Genomic DNA, 20,392 nt, shown 5'->3' with positions numbered 1-20,392 from the left:
TGCACGCGTCATCTAAAGATAAGGCCCTTCCCCGGGAACCCACCCATCACAGTCATGGGCATGCTGGGCTTTACATTCACAATGAAAAATTGTGGAACGTTCATTCCAAAGGCTTCAAAATAAAAGTCACGAGAAGATAAAACTTAAGAGAGCCCAGCAGCGTGTTGCCATGGCTTTAAAAGTAGGCCAGCGCTCTAATGACAAGCCTGTTGCACAGTCATGGTCATAATGGCCCTGGGTGCGGCTATGTAAGCGGACACGGTGGGCCTTTATTTTAATTGACTGTGGACATGGAAACCTGCTAAATTCAAAGGTCCAATGGCCTGCCTAAATCTCTGACCAATTATTAGAGCAATCCAGGCCTTTTTTGATCCTTCATGCTCCACTAGCTAAGTTTAAGATTCAAGTTACCAAGGTAAAAAAAAATTAGAACTTTTGACAGTTCTCTTTCTACTTTTGCAAGTGGGCTATGCATCATGACTTCATAAAAGGGTGGAAGTGAGCTGCAAAAACCATTATCCCCAAAGGCGTGACGTCATCTTCCTAAATCCACAATTACCTTTAAACATGAAGGCATGCTGCTGACAGTGCTGTGGGGTTTGTTTTGTTTTTATAAAAAGGTAGTTGTTTAGGCTGGGCCAGTGTGGCCCAGTGGTTGAGCGTCGATCTATGAACCAGGGGGTCACGGTTCGATTCCCTGTCAGGGCACATGCCCGGCTGCGGGCTCGATCCCCAGTGAGGGGCCTGCAGGAGGCAGCTGATCAATGATTCTCATCATTGATACTTCTATCTTCTTCTCTGAAATCAAAAAAAAATTTTTTAAAAAATATATCTCTTTAGGAAATTTACTGTTTTCTTAGGTTTTGAAGTCGAATTTCACCTCATTGGCCTCAAACTGTTTTACAAGATAGAGACCATTAGGAGGCAAAACAATCATGTCCTAAGTTCACTCTAGTAGAGATGGCCTATGCAATAGGACCTCCCAGGAGTCACCCTATTAACCTGCACTCATGTGTACCAGGAAGGGCCTTGTTATGAGCAGCAGAAGACGTCAGCCACCCAGTAAATTCCAAGGCTTTTAGGAGCGCTGTGCCAGGACCCAAACCAGGAGCAAAAACCGTGTGGGGGCGGGAGAGGGGGGCGTGGAGCGGGACAGGGGCATGAGGTACTGCTCTGCGCGTGCGCCCGACGGTGACTTCCCTGTACGCCCACCGTACGTGCGCGCCCGCGCTCCCCGTCTGTGCGTCATACGTGCGCGCCGGCGTCCCCTGCGCCGCGAATTTCGCGCTGGGAGTCGGCACCTGGCGGAGCGGAAGTCTGGGAGGGGCGTGTTGCTGGGCGACGGGCACGCCCCCTGGCGGCGGCGGCGGAGCGGCGTGGCGCTGGGGGCACGCAGTCAGGCGTTCTCCGCGGGCAGCCGGGGGCGGGGCCTCGCCTCCTAGCGCGGGGTCCTCGGCGGCCTGGGCGGCTCCTGCCCCTTTTACTGGCGACGGCGAGCGCGGCGGCCTCAGTGGGTGCGCGGCGGCGGCGGCGGCGACGGAGGCGGCGGCGGCGGACGGGGAGCGGCAGCCGAGCGAGGCGACGGGCGCGGCCGGAGGCGGGCGAGGCGAGGGCGGCGGCGGTGCGCGGGGCCGGCGGCGGCGGCGGCGGCGAAGGGGCGGAAGATGGCGGACGTGCTCAGCGTCCTGCGACAGTACAACATCCAGAAGAAGGAGATTGTGGTGAAGGGGGACGAAGTCATCTTCGGCGAGTTCTCCTGGCCCAAGAACGTGAAGACCAACTACGTGGTGTGGGGGTACGTGTGCGGGGGGCCGGGCCGAGTCGGGCGCCCCGGCACCTGGTGCCGGCCCCTCCCCCCGGGCCCCTGGGGGTGGGGACCCGGGGGGCTGCGGGTGGGGGGTGTGAAAAGTTTCTCCGGGGCCAAACTTGCACTTTTCGCGGGGGTTGCGGGGGGGAAGGGGGCGCCGTGCACCCCTGTGGGTGCTCGGGCGGCGCGTTCCTGCCCCGCTCCCCGGAGCTCCCTGCACGGAGCGCTGGCGAGGCTCGGGGGTGCTGCGGGGGCGCCTCCGGGACGCCCCCGGTCTGTTCTTGACCTCGGTTCCCTCGCTCCGCGTCGCGAGTGTGACTGCTGCCCTCGCGGCGCCCGGCCCGGCTCCTGCGCTTTCGGGGTTCCCTGGAGAGAGAAGGGGTCGGGACTGGGGTCGGAACCGGGCCCCTTCGGGGGGCCCCGCAGGTGGTGCGGCTGCAGGTGGTGCGGCTGCGGGTGGAGGCAGGGGCTTCCGAAGGGAGGGGCGGGGGGCTCCGGGTTGGGGGGCTGGTGGGGGCGATCCACGTGGGGCGTCCTGGTTGAAGTCGTGCGGAAAGCGCGGAGGCCCCGGCCTGGCCGTCGCCCGGGTCTTTTCGGGGGCGTCTCTCGCTCCCTTGGAGGGTCCACTTGGGGTCCTAGGGGCCCGCGGCCGGAGCTTGCAGGTTCGGGTGGGAGGGAGCCGTGGGCTTTGGGGGGAGTCGCGGAGCAGCGGGGCGGGGGGGTGACGGGCGTGTGAGGCTCTTTTCCGTTTTCGCCTTTGTGGCCCCGGGGCTGTGTGACCTGTGCTGGGAGCGGCTCTCCCCACCCCCCTGCGCGCGTTTTCTCTCTCAGAAAGAGAATGAGTGATGATCACGTTTGCTTGAAGTTTTCTTTCTTTCTTCTTTTAATGGTTAAAGAGCCCTCGGGCTCCACCTGGCAGATAGGGAAGTTCTCAGGGCCCTGGTGCCTGCCCGGAGGAGGGTGCCCTCCTCGGTCACCAAGATCTTGGGGGGCCAGGGGGGGTTTCAGGAGTTCCGTTTGGCTGTAGACACGCTGCGCTGCAGGCCTTTTCCTGAGTAAACGAATGGACACACGAATGCGCCGGAAGGAACGGGTGGGAATGCTGAGGGCGCTGAGGGCGAGAGGATGGGGCGGCTCTTCCAGGACCAGGGAGCTGGACGCCGAAAAGGCTGAGAGCCGAGCGGAGCGGAAATGTTTGACAGCAACTCGGCGGGCGGGGGTGGGGGGGGGGGGGGGGGTGGGGGGGCTGGGGGGGGGCGGGTACCAGGGGGCGCCTCGCACAGCGACTCGCACTCGCACAGCAGGGACTCGCCCAGTTCCTGCCTCGTGCGCGTGTAAACATGCGCGTCTCCATGGCGTCCCCCCCTTGGTGCAGGCGGGCCTTCTGGACTTGGTTTTTCTGTGTCCTGAGCGAGCCTCTGGGGTTACCCACACCTTAGGTTCCAGCGCAGTAAGTGACGGTGATGTGTGGCTAGGAAACTGGGTTTGGGCTGATGGTACTGGTGTGGATGGGAGAGGCGTAGGAGGCGGGTTGGTTGCTGACGTTGGGCGGTAAAGAGCTTGCGCCCCCAGCTCTGGAAGGAGAGGGCGATGTTTCATCACAGGTAGAATTCCTTGGGCTTTTACATCATTGCTTTCCTGTGAGGGCGGTCCCAAGAGCGGCACCTCGAAGCTCATTGTGGTGCTTGCTGTAATGTAAGCATGTCGCTTAGGAGACGTGGAGCCAGTCTCTTGTATTTGGCACCTGGTGACAGTGCTGGGAGTCAGTGTCACTCATTCTCGGGGGTCCTCAGTGCCTTACTGACAAGCTTCTCCATTGGCAAAGCCCAGAACCGAACCTGGGCCACATCCTTAATGCAGGCACCTTAGGGTGCACCTGTGTGCTTCCCTCCGTCTGGCTTTTTGTCATTGCCTGCCTTTGGTTCCTTTGGCCCAAATGACAGGGCCACTTACGAGGTGCTTCATGCTGTCTTCCTTGGCCGTGTGAAATCCATTGTGGGAGAGCTAACGGTCTCGGCGGGTGCACGCAGAGCGAAGCGCACAGGACCGAGTGGGAGTTGAGTAAACTCTTGCTGTCGCTGTTTCAGGACGGGAAAGGAAGGCCAGCCCCGGGAGTACTACACCTTGGATTCCATCTTGTTCCTCCTCAATAATGTGCACCTTTCTCATCCTGTGTATGTCCGACGCGCAGCCGTGAGTAGAATTCATTTTAAAACGTTTTTATTTAATTGGTGGCTATCACGGCATGGGTTTCAGATCCAAAGGACGAAAGGCTCCTAGCGTGTCCTCATGACAACGTGGTGATTGATGTCGATTTTTTTACATGTAAAGTGGGGGTGGTGGTTACGACAACAGAAGTTTTGAGGTTATTTGTAGGGATGTTTTAAAAAACTTAACTTGTCTGTAGAAGAACCCTGGTATTCAGAACTCTAGTTTAATCTTTAGAAAACGTTTTTGACATCAGAAAGAATTAAAAGTAACAGAAAACTTTTAAAATGAATGTTTAATCAAACTTTTCACACTTATTGATAAATTAATTTGTTTTCAGTTTTGCCTGATTTCTGCATTTCAGTGTTTGAACACTGGTTTTCTGAACAAGAAATACATACCTAGTGTCAATTTCTTTTAAAAATATATTTTTATGCCGAAACCGGTTTGCTCAGTGGATAGAGCGTCGGCCTGCGGACTGAAAGGTCCCAGGTTCGATTCCGGTCAAGGGCATGTACCTGGGTTGTGGGCACATCGCCAGTGGGGGCGTGCAGGAGGCAGCTGATCGATGTTTCTCTCTCATCGATGTTTCTAATTCTCTATCTCTCTCCCTCTGTAAAAAATCAATAAAATATATTTAAAAAATAATATATTTTTATTAATTTCAGAGAGGAAGCAAGAGGGAGAGAGAGAGAAACATTACTTGTGAGAGAGAATTAATGATTGGCTGCCTCCTGCACGCCCCCCGCACTGGGGATCGAGCCCACAACCCAGGCATGTGCCCTTGACTGGAATCGAACCCGGGATCCTTCAGTCCGCAGCCGACGCTCTATCCACTGAGCCACACCAGCTAGGGCATGACATGTATCTTTACCAAGTTTCTTATCATAGTTACTGATTTGATTTCTAACTTAAACTTTTGATTTCAGACTGAAAACATTCCTGTGGTTAGAAGACCCGACCGGAAAGATCTGCTTGGCTATCTCAATGGTGAAGCATGTGAGTCCTTTTTACACTGCGGTCGCTCTTAGGCAGACAGATGACCTAAAGCCTGACCTGCCTGCACTGTGTGCATCGGCTCCCTTCCCCTCCCGGGAGAGCGAGTGCGTGGTCCCGGCTCCCAAGGCCAGGCACCCACGGGAACGGGCTCCATCACCTCGCGCACTCTCACAGGCTCTGCCTTTGAAAATCCTTTATACAAAATTCTCCTTTTATTTACTTATTTATTTATCTTTCTTTGTTAATCCTCAGCCAAAGATATTTTTCCATTGATTCTTAGAGAGAGTGGAAGGGAGAAGGAGAGACAGAGAGAGACATCCATGTGAAAGAGACACATCAATTGGTTGCCTCCTGCACATGCTCCTGCCGGGGCCGGGGATTGAGCCTGCAACTGAGGTTCGTGCCCTTGACTGGAATCGAACCGTGACCCTTCCGTCAGCGGCTGACGCTATATCCACGGAGCCAAACCGACCAGGGCTGCCTTTGAAAATTCTTGCTTTCCTCTTGTATCACCAGTTTTCTGCATCGTTCCCTTTAGAATACAGACAGTAAGGGCTCATGAAAATGAAAATGACCCCTACATTCCTACTCTCTGCTACTCCATTGGTCTGACCCTTTTTGCCGCAGAGACCTTTGCCAGCATGGTGCGGTAGCCCTGCTGCTGCTGCTCTACCTCTGCTTCGCTGAGCCCACTCCAGCCTGGCTTTCCTCCCCGCCACCCCGCCAAAGCCCTCCTGTGAGGGCAGCGCTGACCGAGGGACGGCCAAGCCCCTGGTCTCTCTCCCCACAGCGCTCACCTCCGCACACCTGGTACTGCTGCCCGCTCCCGCTCCGAGCCCGTGTTCCTCGGCCTCGGGGCCGCTGTTGTCTTTCTGCTCATCGTCCACCTCTTTGTTTTGCACACTTCCTCCCCACCAGGGTCGGGGCCACTCTCAGCACCTTCCCTCCGAGATTTCTAGGCAGATGTCTGGGAAATTTTATTTTTTATTTTATTTCCGAGAAGAAGGCAGAGGGAGAGGGAGAGAGAAACATCAGTGATGAGATAGCATCATGGATTGGCTGCCTCCTGCATGGCCCCTACTGGGGATCGAGCCCATTCCCGGGCATGTGCCCTTGACTGGAATCGAACCTCGGACCCTTCAGTCCGCAGACTGACGCTCTATCCACTGAGCCAAGCCAGCCAGGGCCGGTATCTGGAATTTAATGTATCCTGAAATGCAGTGCCGATCCCTCCTCCGTCTCCTGGAAACAGAACTAACACAGCACCTTCACTCGCAGGGTCCCCCCCGGGCAGGGGTTGCCTGTTCATGTAGTTGCTCCTCCATTCCATCTTGACAGTCTGACAGCCTCTGGCTGGCCTCCTCCTACCCTGTTCCACGCTTTGTCTCCAGACCTCTGCCTGGCCCTCCCGCGGGTCCCCACACTTTGTTTGTTTTCTTTCCCCCCGCCCCCCGCCCCGCCTGCTGTTAGTGACCTGTTTCTGTCACTCCCCTGTTCAAGGCCATCCTGTGGTTTCCCTTCACACCTACCCTGCCCGACACCATCTTGCTTCCGCCTAAGTCTAACCTCATCTTGGCCCAGTGCTGCCGGCTCTGTCAGCTGTTCTAACCCGATAGCCTTTGCACATGCTGCCTCTGCGTTCCGTTCTGTTGCTCAGTTGTGACACTTTCTCCCTTTCTCCCACTCCGTTCCGATCTGTGGTCTGTCGGAGCACTCACCCGATTACACTGAATATAGCCCTGCTTTCCCTCCTCCCCTCGTCTGTGTACGCACCTCCCTGACTTACTTCTCATCCCATCCCTTAGGTTGACCTGAAATTATGCCTTTATTTGTTCCCTTAGATATTGTCTGTCTCCCCCACGCGAGGGTAAACTCTAGGGGCAGGCAGTTAATACCCAGCATTTAGAACATGCTTAATAGGAAGTGCTCTCCTGGAAAAGTGAGTCCGTTTTCATTTGCATCCTGCAGAGCATGAATAAAGTGATTGGGAAATGTTTGGTCTCACCTTTCCCGCGCTGTGGTTTGCTCTTGAAGTCCTTAGTCGGTGTCTTGTCACCCGTCCTGCTCCACGGCCGTGCCAGTGGGTGGCTCTGCACAGTCCCCCGTGTTGTGGAAAGACCATCATCGGGACCGTGGGCCTCCCGGACTGTCCTCACTGAGCCCGGTGGGCTCTCACCGAGGGCACCGTCGGATGAACAGGCTCGTTCGGGGCAGTGCTTTCGAGCAAATGGTGGTGTTTTCCAGAACAGAATTGCCCTTTCTCCATCCTCGCTTCCTGCCGTTTCTGGGGGAGAGAATTTTGGTCTTCAAGTGCATTGCTAATTTAAAAAAAAAAGGCTAGTTTTGTGGTTTAATGAAAAAGTTGACCTGATCTTAAGACATTCCACGTTCTCAGAGGACGACATAACAGCTGAAAGATACCAGTTCTTGACATATTTGCGTATTTAATGTGATCCCAATAAAAATCCGGAGGGGTGGGTGGAACTAGCAAAGATGATTCTAAAATTCACTTGATAAAATGTCACAAAAGTTTGAAAAAGAGCAATAAGAAAATACCTGCCGTTTCAGAGTTTAGAACTTACAATAAAGCCCTAATAAATTTCAAACGTGAAAGAATAAGCTGATAGAACAACTTCTTTGTTAGATGTTAAGGTGTGTGAGTTTAATTTGATTAAAAAGACATTTCCAATTAGTGGCAAAAGGTGGGAGTATTCAGTTAGTATGTTGGTAAAAAGTAAAAGTTGTGGCATTATACAAAAATGACCAACTGGGAAAAGGTATTTCAACTCAAAGTAAAAGGGCCAATCTCACTAATGCTATGAAGTGGTCTTAGAACATAACACCGGTGGATTATGTGCACACAGTTCACAGAAAAGGAAAATAATGTGAAAAATGCTTCATTTCACTCATAATAATAGAATTGCAAACTTAAACTATACAGAGAAGCATTTTTTTTAATCGATTAAAATACGGAAGCTTGATAATACACTCTGAAGCTGTGAGGAAATACATATTTTCAAACAGTGTTGGTTTTAATGTGAATTGATACAATCCCCACTGAAGAAATTTTGCAGTAATCTTTCCAAAACGACATTGAAATCCTGCATCTGGGGTGTTATTCTGAGCTGTATTTGGAAATGGAGGAAGCAGTGTATTTATAAAGTTTTCATTGTGCCCTTGCTTGTATTGGCAAAAGAGAATTGAACTACCCATTGACAGGGAACTTGAAATTACAGTTAATCCATACAGTAGAACACTGTGCAGCTATAAAAAAAGTTAAACGCTCCACATAAGGCAAGCTCTGAACAATGTGTAGTATGCTATCTTTTGTGTAAAAACAGGGAAAAATAAAAGTATGATTGTGTATTTCTTGTGTCTACAGAAGAAACTCTAGAAATCTGCCCAGGAGATTAGCAGTAGTCACATGAGGGGGTGGGACTAGGTGAAGGGACAGGTACACCCCTGGGTTATCCTGCCTTTATTGTTAACCATTCAAAATCAAATGGCTTAGTTTAGTTTAAAATAACTTGTTTACCAATTATGAGTAAACATTGCATTACAAAGTGAATGTTAACAAATAACGCTTCTCTCATATGTGTATGTATGTGTATTTACTATTGACTGACTGCTGCTACGTGCACATGCTGTGATACTGGAGTGTGTGCTTTGACCAATTGATTTTAGTCAGATTATATCAATCATTTGTAAGTTAAATTGTTAACCATAGATGGTCCTACTAATAGGCTTTCTAATACAAATTTTTAAAAAAAATACGTTTTCATTGATTTCGGAGAGGAGGGGGGAAGGAGAGAGAGAAACATCAATGATGAGAGAGAATCATTGATCGGCTGCCTCCTGCACGCCCCCTACTGGGGATCGAGCCCACAACCCGGGCATGTGCCCTTGACCGGACTTGAACCCGAGACCCTTCAGTCCACTGGCCGCCGCTCTATTCATGAGCCTGGAGTGTTGTCCTGTTCACCAAAAGGTGTCAGGTTTGCTTTCTAGTCATGGTGCACGCCAGAGGCAACTAATCTATGTTCCTCTCTCTCTCGCTCTCGCTCTCTCTCTCTCCCCCTCCCTCCCTCCCTCCCTCTCCTCCTCCTCCCTGTATCCCTCTAAGATCATAAAAATAAAATAAAATGCATTTACAAGGCTGCTTTAAAACTTACTTTTTACTTAGGAAATCATTTTATATAAAGTAATATAACAAAAAATACCCCAAAACTCCTTGAGCTTTTCATTTGTAATAACATCCACTATATATGTTCAGATATTGACCTCACACAAATCTTTTTAAATCTTCAGCAACGTCGGCAAGTATAGACCGAAGTGCCCCTCTAGAAATCGGTCTTCAGCGATCTACTCAAGGTATGTCTTTTGAACGTTTATCTTGAACTTTTAAGAGCCTATTCCCAAACTATACATTTATTGCTTCTTTTTCTTACAGTCAAACGAGCTGCAGATGAAGTTTTAGCAGAAGCAAAGAAACCACGAATTGAGGTAGTAGAGTTTTATTGTAAAGACGATTCGTATTGTTAAAGAAATTGGGATTTAGAATAAAGCTGCGTGGTGGACAAATGACTTTATATTCCTTATTGATGAAAGTGTTGGAATAGATCAGGGGTTGGCAAACTTATGAAGAGTCAGACAGGAAATATTTTAGCCTTTTTGGGTCATTTAGTCTCTTTTCAGCCACTCCCATATGTTCTAATACAATTTTACAAAACAGATGGGGGGCCACATTGGGCCTTCGGGTTGGGGTTTGCCTAACCTGGGTAAGATGCTGTGGCAATTGGCTTCACTCTCAGGAGCTGTGACTATAAAGCGCTTATTACAGTTATTTCTTGAAGTATCGACACTTCAGGTTGGCATGTTACAGCCACTAAGTGGACGGTTGATATTGGTGAATAAGGTAGTTCTTCGCCTGCAACAGAAGTCACCTAAGAAAGGTGGTTACCTTCGGGAAGAGCAGTTGTTGACTAGCTAGTGTACTGCCTGCGACTGGGAATTTTATGATACTATTTATTTAAAGTTGTCACAAGCTCCAGATCAGTCACGTGTAAATCCCACTGAAAATGGAGGATTGTACAGCAGGGCTACACTGAAGATCTGAAAAATGACTAAGCTGGTTGTATATCAATGAAAAATACAGGAATGATACCGTAGCCATCACTAGTGTTAGCATCATCAGGAACCCGATATTTTATTTCCCACTTGCCAACTGGTTGTACCTTTTGCCAGCTATAAATAGCAGAACGTCTGTAGTTAAGGATAAGAAAGGTGGCTGTTAAAGGAATAGGGTTGGGTGGTAAGTAAAAACAAAATTATGGGCAATATTTGATGGTAAAACAATGTAATTTTAATTAGCGTACTCTGAGACATGGCTCTGTATTTTAGGACCCATAACAGTGGTCATTAGCTCCTTGTTATGACTCTGTGGGTACAGATTCATACCTGTACCTCTTCACTGGTTACAGATTTTGTGGCACGAAAACTGAAATTTCCCCAAATTTCTCTGTATGAAAGGAGGCAGTGACACTCTATGCAAAATGAGTGAATTTAAGGATGCTATTTATTTAGAAAAACCTTAAAACCACAGTATAAATATCAAAAGAATTGAACAAGTCAGAAATGCTAATTTTCTAGGATTCTGGTAATTTGAAAAATCAGCAGGAAATAGCATAACAAAATTTCTTCCAGAGCATTTATAGAGTTAATATCTACACAGCTACACTGCATATGCAGTTTTCACTGTAGCGGCTATAGATTGAGAGCCTGCAAGGCCCTATTCTGGGAGAGAAAAACCTTGAGGTGGGTTCTGGTCTGAGTAAAATTGGGCTGCGGTTGTTTTTAAAATCTGCAAGGAGGCTCCTATGGAACTTGAGTGGTAGTATGTTTATGCCTTTGTTACAAATGGCAAACATTTATTGCGTTTCCTAAAAACTATCCTTGCAGTCATGCCAGCAGCATGTCTGTGTTACGAGTTTCACATGAAAGATTAATATTAGAGCTGAATTGGAGCATGGCATCGTTTTAGACCTCAAATGCATTGATGGTTTTTATGCAGTTTCCTATCCCATTGGTCATAGACACTGACTGTGGTCCTCAGGTTTCCATGTGTTGATCGAGGAGATTAAATTAGGTCGGAGTTACTCAGTTTTGTTTTTTAACACATTGCATACCGCATAGAAACCTCTAAGACATACGCCAGGGACCTCAGTTTTTGGGCAAACTGCATGTTACTTAAATCATCATAACTACAGATCATAATGCACTTTAGGTGTTGTTTTTCAGTAATTATAACATTTTTATTTACAAAAACAATTAAACAATTAAAGTGCCTAGTACTTTTTTAACGTATGGTACTGTGTAAAACATTTTCTAAAAGCGCCAGGAACTTGAAGACGAAGACTATTCGAATGACCAAAATGCAATGTAACTGCAATGCTTTATGGGTTCGTGCAGTTACATAGTTTTTCGTAGATTGACCTGCACGGTTTCCACCAATGAGATCGCTTCATTCGATGTGGACAAGACAGTGTGTTGACATCTAAGGTCCATAACAGATGGCGCGCGAAACACGAGAAAACTCGTGAGCGGTCCGAAAGGTGTTTAAGTAACCAAACATTTTCAGACGAAATTTTATCTGAAAATCTAATATGCAGATTAGGTAAAAGGTTGAATTCAGACAAGAAGTGGCCCAAGGGCACCTTGTAGGCAACTCCTAATGTTCAGAGGAACAGGCTAGAAAGCCATTAAAGGTTCACTTCTAGTGTTTTGATCTGTCCTGGTGGAGTCAGGACCTGTGGCAAAGGATGCAAACAATCTAGATCCAAAATGAGATTTTGACTGTGGTGAAAGTTTTTATGAATGTAGTTATAAACTTTCCCAAAGGATAGGAATTTACCTGTGTATGCTATCTTTCTGAATAAAGGTAGCTATGCTATCTCATGCGAAGACCTCTTAGTCATAGAAAAAGGTAACTGAAGGTTTTTGGTAAGTGTTTAGTCAGTTCTGCTCTTATGTGATCCAACATATATTTATTATTATTGTCTTTATGTAAGTGAAAATAATCTTGAAGTTGACAGAGGACTAGGGATGCCTGGAACTTTGTAGGCAGAAGTATCTGTGAGGGAAAGTTACGTGTAGTGTTTTTCGTTCTAAACATTAAAGCTTTAAAATACTCACTGAGCTGCGGCTTTCCAGGATGAAGAGTGTGTGCGCCTTGACAAGGAGAGGCTGGCTGCCCGCTTGGAGGGCCACAAAGAAGGGATTGTGCAGACGGAGCAGATCAGGTAAGAATTCCTTTGGCAGAAAGAAGGCAGTGTGGGTGTGTGAGTGGGTGGGAAAGTCAGTTTAATGCACATTTCATTATAATTTGGCTGAAGGTATGCTGGTATGCCTTAGGTTTTTAGGGAAAGTTGCACAGTATTATGGAAAATGAGTCAAGTACTAGAAGCATCTTCAGCATCTGCTGTAAAGCCCCTGCATCCTAATAGAAATAAACCAGTTACTGTATCAACTGTTAAGGTACCCAAACACTTTTTAACTTTCTCTCATTTTACATTGTGAAAACGACACCAAGGTTAAGATGGTTATCTTAATGAAATCTGCACTCAATGTTGTCTTTTTTTTATGGTTCTGAAAGTCTCTACTGTTTTGCCTATTATTTGAAAATCAAGTAAAGAAAAGGAAGCATCAAAATATGATTTCATCGTCCAGACATGAAAAGAAATGTATGTTTATGTGGTACATAAAAGCCCCGTTACAATATATTATACATGATGACATACAGGTTTGAAACCTTTGAAGTAAATTTCAGGGAAAACCTAAGTTTTGAATTTTTTACAGAATGAATTTTTCACCCCCAGTCTCTTCCAAGTGTGTGTGTGTGTGTGTGTGTGAGTGTGTGTATACACTTTGCATAGGTAGAGGGATGTAAACAAATGAAAGTATCAGGAAAACAAATTAAAGCACCCATAGTAATGAGTTCTATTTTGGGTGGGGAAGACATGAAAAAATGTGAAGATTTCTGTTGCATTGGTCCTTCTAAGATATTAGTAATATTTCTACAGGGGCTCTGTAAAATCTTAGGTGATCATAAAATATGAAGTATGTCATTTTTATAGATAAGAAGAAAACCTAATTATTGCCACTTAAAGTATTTTTGCCGTGAACTTACAAATGTAACCCAGTGTATTTTGATGTGCTCAAGAGATCCTTGCTGTGAAAATTTTAAAAAATGAATTGCTTTCAGGTCTTTGTCTGAAGCTATGTCGGTGGAAAAAATTGCGGCAATCAAAGCCAAAATTTTGGCTCAGAAAAGATCTACCATCAAGACTGACTTAGATGATGACATAACTGCTCTCAAACAGAGGAGTTTTGTGGACGCTGAGGTAGATGTGACCTGGGATATTGTCAGCAGAGAGAGAGTGTGGAGGACTCGGACCACTATCCTGCAGAGCACGGGGAAGGTGAGAGGTTTGACATGCTTGTGCACCGAGTGCGGATTGAGCCTGTGATTGCTTATAAAAGTGGCTCAGGTTCGCACTTCTCTGGGAGGCTCACGCTTACCTCTGGAGGGTCGGGATCAGGTGGGTTTCTAGGTGGCGTATTAGTCATTGTAGTCTGCCCTGGGGTGGGTTGGTGGCCACCAAAGAAGCTGATGAGAAAGTCTCCTTGATTTGCCCTAATTTGTCAATCCCAGGAGGGGTCCACTTTTCCTGTTGACCAGATTTTTGGGTAAACCCAGTGAACAGGGAATATTGATGTCAAGCTCTCTGGTTGTTTATTAATTTTTGTCTCCACAAAGTAGAGAACTTGGGAAAATCAGTCAGTGAACATTTATTGCATGTATTTTATATATTCTGGTTTGGATATACCAATATTTATTTGTTCCTTATTAATGGAGTCATTTTGTTTTTTAATCGTCACCTGAGGATATTTTTTTCTATTGCTTTTTAGAGAGAGTGGAAGGGAGAGGGAGAGACAGAGAGAAACACTGATGTGAGAGAGAGACAGCGATTGGTTGCCTCCCACATGCTCCCGACCAGGACTGGGAGCCTGCAACCCAGGTACGTGCCCTTGACTGGAATCGAACCTGGGACTCTTCAGTCCTCAGACAGAGCTCTATTCATGGAGCCGAACTGGCAAGGGCATTTTCCTTTGGCTTTTTTTGTGTGTTTGCTTTGTTTTTTTGCTGCTGGATTGTGGGATTTTCTTCCCTCTCTCCTCCCTTCTTTTCCTCTTTCCTGTTCACGATTACAAATAATGCATTAAAAAACACCCTGTACATAAACCTGTGCATTCATGTGCATACAGCACAAGTTTAAACTTCAGAAGCAAATTGCTGGTTGAGGAGATGCGTGCTTTAAACTTTGGAAGACGCTGGGTGTGTCCGTATCTTAAGGGGCTCCATAGTTTCAGCTGTCATTTCCTCCCCCACCGCCCAGTGTTCTCCTAAATGTTCGTTCTCCACTGACGCCCAGTTGTTAATAATCTGAGTGGTAAGAAGGTTTGTAGAAGTGTGAGATTACTGACTTTCATAGGAGTTTCATTTGCAGATGTTGGGTTCTGGCCTCACTTTCCCTCCACCATTGGAGCAGGAATACAGCTGCTAGAAAAGAGAATGGGAAGGAAGGACTTGTGCTCTGACTTGTGCAGAGCACTTGAACTCAGGACTAGGACGCGTTCCCCAGACCTTGGATTATGGAGAAGTAATCCATAATCCAACGGGAGTAAACTTCCACTTGTGTGTGTGCAGTGAATGATCTGTTTAACGCTCCTTCTTACTGCCTAAGGTGGGGCTCATAGTTGAATATTGTGACTTGCATTGTTCTACCAACATTTATTATAACTGCTGGAAAATCTGAATCTTACAGGAATGGAACGAAACATAGGTGATATGCCCCACCTTCCTTTTAGACCAAACATTACGTTTTCAGATAACTGAGATGAACAATTTTTATTGAGCTCTAGGTGGCAGGATTGTACCATCATTTGAAAACTTAGTGTTTTAATTTAGTGTTGGTACCACTGTTACAGTTTGAAAAATAGGTTAATTGAAGAATTGCTTGGTAGCTAGGTTTGCTTCTGTTTTACCATTTTTAAAATAAGAACTATTTTGACTTTTTTTCTCTGTATACTGTTTTTTTTTCCTGCTAAACTCAAAAACTTTCTAGGTCAGCCGTTGGCAAACTACGGCCCGTGGGCCGGACCGGCCCGTTTGAAATGAATAAAACTAAAAAAAAAAAAAAAAAGACTGTACCCTTTTATGTAATGATGTTTACTTTGAATTTATATTAGTTCACACAAACACTCCATCCATGCTTTTGTTCCCGCCCTCTGGTCCAGTTTAAGAACCCATTGTGGCCCTCGAGTCAAAAAGTTTGCCCACCCCTCTTCTAGGTACTCATACCCGTACAAGATCCTAAGATTTTAGACAGATCTTTTTTTCTGGGTTTTTAGAATAAAAGATAGGTCGAAGAGTCCATAGGAAATAGTAAGTATGTACTCTTATGGTCATTTCAGGCCACATAAAGCAACCAGATTTTATAATGCCGTTAAAAACACACTTTTAAACGTGTGTAAATTGGTATGTGTTCATTGCTGAAAAATTGACAAAAAGAGATTATTTCCGCCATACAAAAATAGCTGATAACATTTTGACTGATTTTTCCAGACTCTGTGTGTCTCACACAGTACTATGTAATATTTACGGTAGTGAGAATGGATTTTCATCACGTGATAATAAGTCTGGATTAAGACTTCATTTGCATTTGTCTCTGTGTTGACCTTTGCACTGTCAGTGTGAATGGGGGACCTGGTGCACTGCTGGCCTCTTGGCATGAACAGGCACTGGCGCCGCTCTGCTCGCGGCCGGCCGTGTTTTCTTTTCCACTGATGATGGCTGTGATGAGATATTTATATGGTTTGGTGTGATGTCAGAGAAAATCCAGTCCCTTGAAAAGCTATTGTAATACTCCTTCTCCAGTTGTCCGTGTGAGGCCAGATTTTCTTTCATATACTTAGACCAAAACCAAACAAGATAACCCAACTATTAACTGTAGAAATACAGCTCTCTTCTATTAGGCCAGACATTGAGCCTTGCAAAAATTTTAAACAGTGCCACTCTTTCTTGTCCTTACTTTTTGTGCATTTTGGAAAATAGTTTTTCAAACAAAGGGCTGCTCCAGAAAGCATTGAGGTTTCAGCCAGGGATCCCCTGGAATGAGTGACGTCAAGCCATTTACTGCGAGTAAGGGATGGTTACACAGTCCAAGAATAGGTTTGGACTGAAAAATATAAAGATTACTGGAGCTTAAAAAAATAATTAAAATTAGGAAAGTAAAAAATTAGAATTAATTAAAGCTATATTTAAGAAAAAATGGGGGAGGGGCATATGTAATGCTTTCAACAATAAAGTGTTTTTTTTTAAAGTCCTGGAGAAGCTGTGCCTGCCAGTGAGGAAGACGCTGCACGTTTCTGGCGGAGGTGAAGAGATGATTAGGGTTTTTACACCTGCGGTTTCAGGCATCCACTGGAGTTTGGAACATGTCCCCTGAGGATGAAGGGATTGTTGTAGTAGTTGATTCAGAATTAATCCTCTCTTGACAACACATCTGTCTTGTTTTATTTTAGAACTTTTCCAAGAATATTTTTGCAATTCTTCAGTCTGTGAAAGCCAGAGAAGAAGGGCGTGCACCTGAGCAGCGACCGGCCCCCAATGCAGCACCTGTGGTAAGAATGGTTTACTGCCTACGCTGTAGTTTTATTGAAAATGACGCTTGGTTTCCAGGATTATGATTTTGAAGACATGTAATCAGAGGTTTTCAGGTAGTAGTTTCTAAACCTTATGCAGCTTCAACATATCTAAAGGATGTGAAAGTCCTTCTCACCATTAGAAGTTACTTGAGCAGTAATTCTTGCCTGGAGACATACCTGTGTTGACTCTCGTAACAAAGTAATCTTATTTCTTCCTGGTTGGGCTTTGAAATTGGTTGATAGGTCAATGAATAATAAACAGTCATGTGCCTACCTGGAAGGAGGCCTCCATTAGAATATCACAGGGATCATCTTTATCCTGGTGAAGAGTGTTCCATAATAATATTTTATTAATTACATAAATGCTTAATGTTACAATATAATAAATGTACTTATAGCAATATTTTATTTCCATAACCAGCTATTGAGAGCTATACCAGCTTTTTTGTCACTTAGTCTTCCCAAGAATCCTGTGATGCAAAAATATTATTCCCATTTGATAGGTGAGAAAACTGAGACATAGGTTGAAATTGCCCAAGTCCATAATCCTATATAACAGTGGTTCTCAACCTTCTGGCCCTTTAAATACAGTTCCTCATGTTGTGACCCAACCGTAAGTTATTTTCGTTGCTACTTAACTGTAATGTTGCTACTGTTATGAATTGTAATGTAAATATCTGATATGCAGGATGGTCTTAAGTGATCCCTATGAAAGGGTTGTTTGACCGCCAAAGGGGTCGCGACCCACAGGTTGAGAACCGCTGCTATATAATAAAAGGCTAATATGCCAATCGACTGAACAACAGAATGACCGGTCACTCAATTTGCATATTATTATATAGCCTTTTATTATATAGGATTATTGTTACAGTTGTCATTGTCATTATATTCATTTAAAGATTAACAATTTGGAGAATAATTCAGTTAAGAGGCTCTAAAATGCCAGCTCCATAAACTTTGAATTTAAAGGGTGTGTGGGTTTTTTTTGTTAAAGAAAAAGTTCATAATTGGAGGAAGCTTACTACTTCATAAAGAGATGTAAGGAGTTGGGAGGAAAGTCCTCAGCACACGCCATCTTGTTTCTGCATCTCTAAGAAGCTTTGCTTTCTGCCCTGGTGCACGTTTACTTGGAGTCCTTTGCCCTGACAGGGTGGCGGTTTTCTGGTCGTAAACAGTATCTTGAAAATAAGCATCGATGGTTCATTTTGTCTCCTCCCCACTTTTGTCTTGTTGGCTATGGTAAGAATAAAAGCTTAGAAAACAATATTATTGTGGTTTTTATGATGAGTATTAAGTAACAATAGACTATTAACATGTAAATCATGGTTAATTTTTCTGCAGGACCCCACATTGCGTACCAAACAGCCTATCCCAGCGGCCTACAACAGATATGACCAGGAAAGATTCAAAGGAAAAGAAGGCAAGTGACTTGGTTTTATCTTTCTTTTCCTGGGTTGTGCTCCACGTGAGAGGCAGGTGGCCTGACGCGGGAGCCGCAGTTGGCAGGCCCCGTCTGCAGCGGCCACGCTCCCCCGTTATGTGCTTCTCATGGCTCCCTGGGTGCTGTGGCAGTGGCATTGAGTTGTGACAGGGTTTGCGTGGTCTGCAAAGCCTAGAGACACCATCTGGTTTTTACAGACTGTGTTTGCTTCCCCCTGCTTCAGTGCATGGATTCTGGACCCAGATTGCTTCTGTCACAGTCACTTTGTGTGTGAATTTTGAGAAGTGACTTTAACTGCGTTGTGTCTCGGTTTCCCCCGTTGTGACATTGCAGTACTAATAGCAGTGGCAGTGCAGTGCCTGCCTCTCAGGGTTAGGGTGAGAGAGAGAGAGAGAGAGAGAGAGAGAGAGAGAGAGAGAGAGAGAGAAAGAGGATTGAACTAGGTAATATAAAGTCCATGGAGTCCATGACTGGTATGTAATTAACCATGCTGTATATATTATATTGGCTATTAGGGCTAGTGCTGCTTCTCAGAAGTAGATTTTAGAGGGAGGTTCTCCATCTGTCATGTTCCCCGGATTATGAATGTGTGCAATGAGCGCTTGGGAGGCGGGGATTGGTCAGTGTCTGCGGTTGTGTTTTGTGGAAGCCCACGGGGGGTACTGACTAACTCGGTAGGGTCAGTGTCACGCTAGTGAGGTGGGTAGTAAGTGGGACTAATGTCGGTGTAACTTCTCGTTTATCTTGACTTGATACATGAAAAAACGAGGTAGTAGCACTTGGAAGTTTAACATTTGTCATTTTTTTCTGCATAATCTGAAATCTAAGTTTCATTAAAGGATGTGTTACCTTGATGCAGTGAATTTTGTGTGTTGACTTCCTTTACTGGACAAAGGCATGTACTAAATACAGGGTGTAGACTGGTCCGTTCTTGTATTCACTGCGATGCTTTTCTTATGGAATGAATAATGTGCACTCTAGGGGTTGGCAGATTACCGCCCACAGACCAACTCTGACCCTCGTTTATCTCGCTTCTGCCACCACACTGCAGAAGTCACTGGTGTGACAGCGACTGTTTGGCTTGCAGTGTGTAACATGTGTAGTACGTGGTGCTTTACAGAAAGGCATATTGAGACCCTGCCCTGGAACCCTTATCTGTTTACAGCATTGCTTTTCCACAGTGTACATACCTAGTCATTGTCATCTTTGAACATGCCTTTTTCTATATGTTAAGGACTTCTTATGATAGTAGGTGCTTTTAGTGGTGCTGTAATTGAGTGTTAGATGTAAATAACTTGGGGGTTAAATTATGAAGTATTTTATTCAATCTAATTTTTAAAAAATATATTTTTATTGATTTGAGAGAGAGAAAGAGAGAGAAAGAGAGAAACATCAATGATGAGAGAGAATCAATGATTCGCTGCCTCCTGTACACCCCCTACTGAGGATTGAGCTGGCAACCTGGGCGTGTGCCCTGACTAGGAATCAAACCATGACCTCCTGGTTCATAGGTTGATGCTCAACCACTGAGCCATGCCAGCGGGCTCAATCTCAATTTTTGATACTTTCAACCAATATGAGTTTTGAACACAGTTGTAGACACAGTGTTAACCAGCTTCTGCACACAGGGTGTGTATTGAATATATTTTTGAGACTAATACCCTTATAAATTTTTATCTTCAGAAGTGTGTGATTTAACTTTATGTGTACGGTAGATTAAAGGTTTTATTATACTGTTGACCTGTTAAGATATATTATGGATTATTACTTTAGATTTGTGATTGATCATGAAATACATGACGTCTAATAGAAAACCCTCTTTCTTTATAGAAACGGAAGGCTTCAAAATTGACACGATGGGCACCTACCACGGGATGACGCTGAAGTCCGTGACGGTAAGTTCTCTGAGCACAGAGCTTTCCTTGCTCCCCCCGCTCTCCATGAGCAGCCGGCGCTGAGGAAACCTTTACTCTGTGTATTTCCTGTTTCACACATTTGTCTGTCATGACCAGTTGTGTGCTAGATGTGTATGCAGGGGATTTGATTCACAGGTGTCCTTGTTACCTTTTTTAACTGAGTTGAGCATGTGTGAGCCTGTTGTGATTCACTGCAAGTAGGTGGGGTGCTACCTGGTGAGAGGATTTAAAGACAACAAAGGGGTCGCAAGGTCA

At 45.7% G+C, this 20,392-nt stretch overlaps 1 protein-coding gene across 1 annotated transcript in view; it reads left to right on the top strand.

Annotated features, from left to right (window-relative positions):
- The first annotated feature begins 1,541 nt into the window (after positions 1–1,541).
- CDC73 (cell division cycle 73) overlaps positions 1,542–20,392 on the top strand; it is a 62,299-nt gene continuing 43,448 nt past the window's right edge. The window contains exons 1-10 of the mRNA XM_036354499.1: positions 1,542–1,795; positions 3,895–4,000; positions 4,945–5,014; positions 9,323–9,385; positions 9,465–9,517; positions 12,224–12,312; positions 13,275–13,491; positions 16,658–16,756; positions 18,122–18,200; positions 20,052–20,116. Coding sequence (XP_036210392.1) covers positions 1,665–1,795; positions 3,895–4,000; positions 4,945–5,014; positions 9,323–9,385; positions 9,465–9,517; positions 12,224–12,312; positions 13,275–13,491; positions 16,658–16,756; positions 18,122–18,200; positions 20,052–20,116 — 972 coding nt within the window. The 5' untranslated portion in view covers positions 1,542–1,664. The remainder of the gene's footprint in view (positions 1,796–3,894; positions 4,001–4,944; positions 5,015–9,322; positions 9,386–9,464; positions 9,518–12,223; positions 12,313–13,274; positions 13,492–16,657; positions 16,757–18,121; positions 18,201–20,051; positions 20,117–20,392) is intronic.

The sequence above is a fragment of the Myotis myotis genome, unplaced genomic scaffold (genome assembly GCF_014108235.1).
Source record: "Myotis myotis isolate mMyoMyo1 unplaced genomic scaffold, mMyoMyo1.p scaffold_m19_p_21, whole genome shotgun sequence".
In the NCBI taxonomy this organism is placed as follows: domain Eukaryota; kingdom Metazoa; phylum Chordata; class Mammalia; order Chiroptera; family Vespertilionidae; genus Myotis; species Myotis myotis.
The sequence above is the reverse complement of the archived record's forward strand: the minus strand, read 5'-3'. Positions and strand labels throughout refer to the sequence as shown.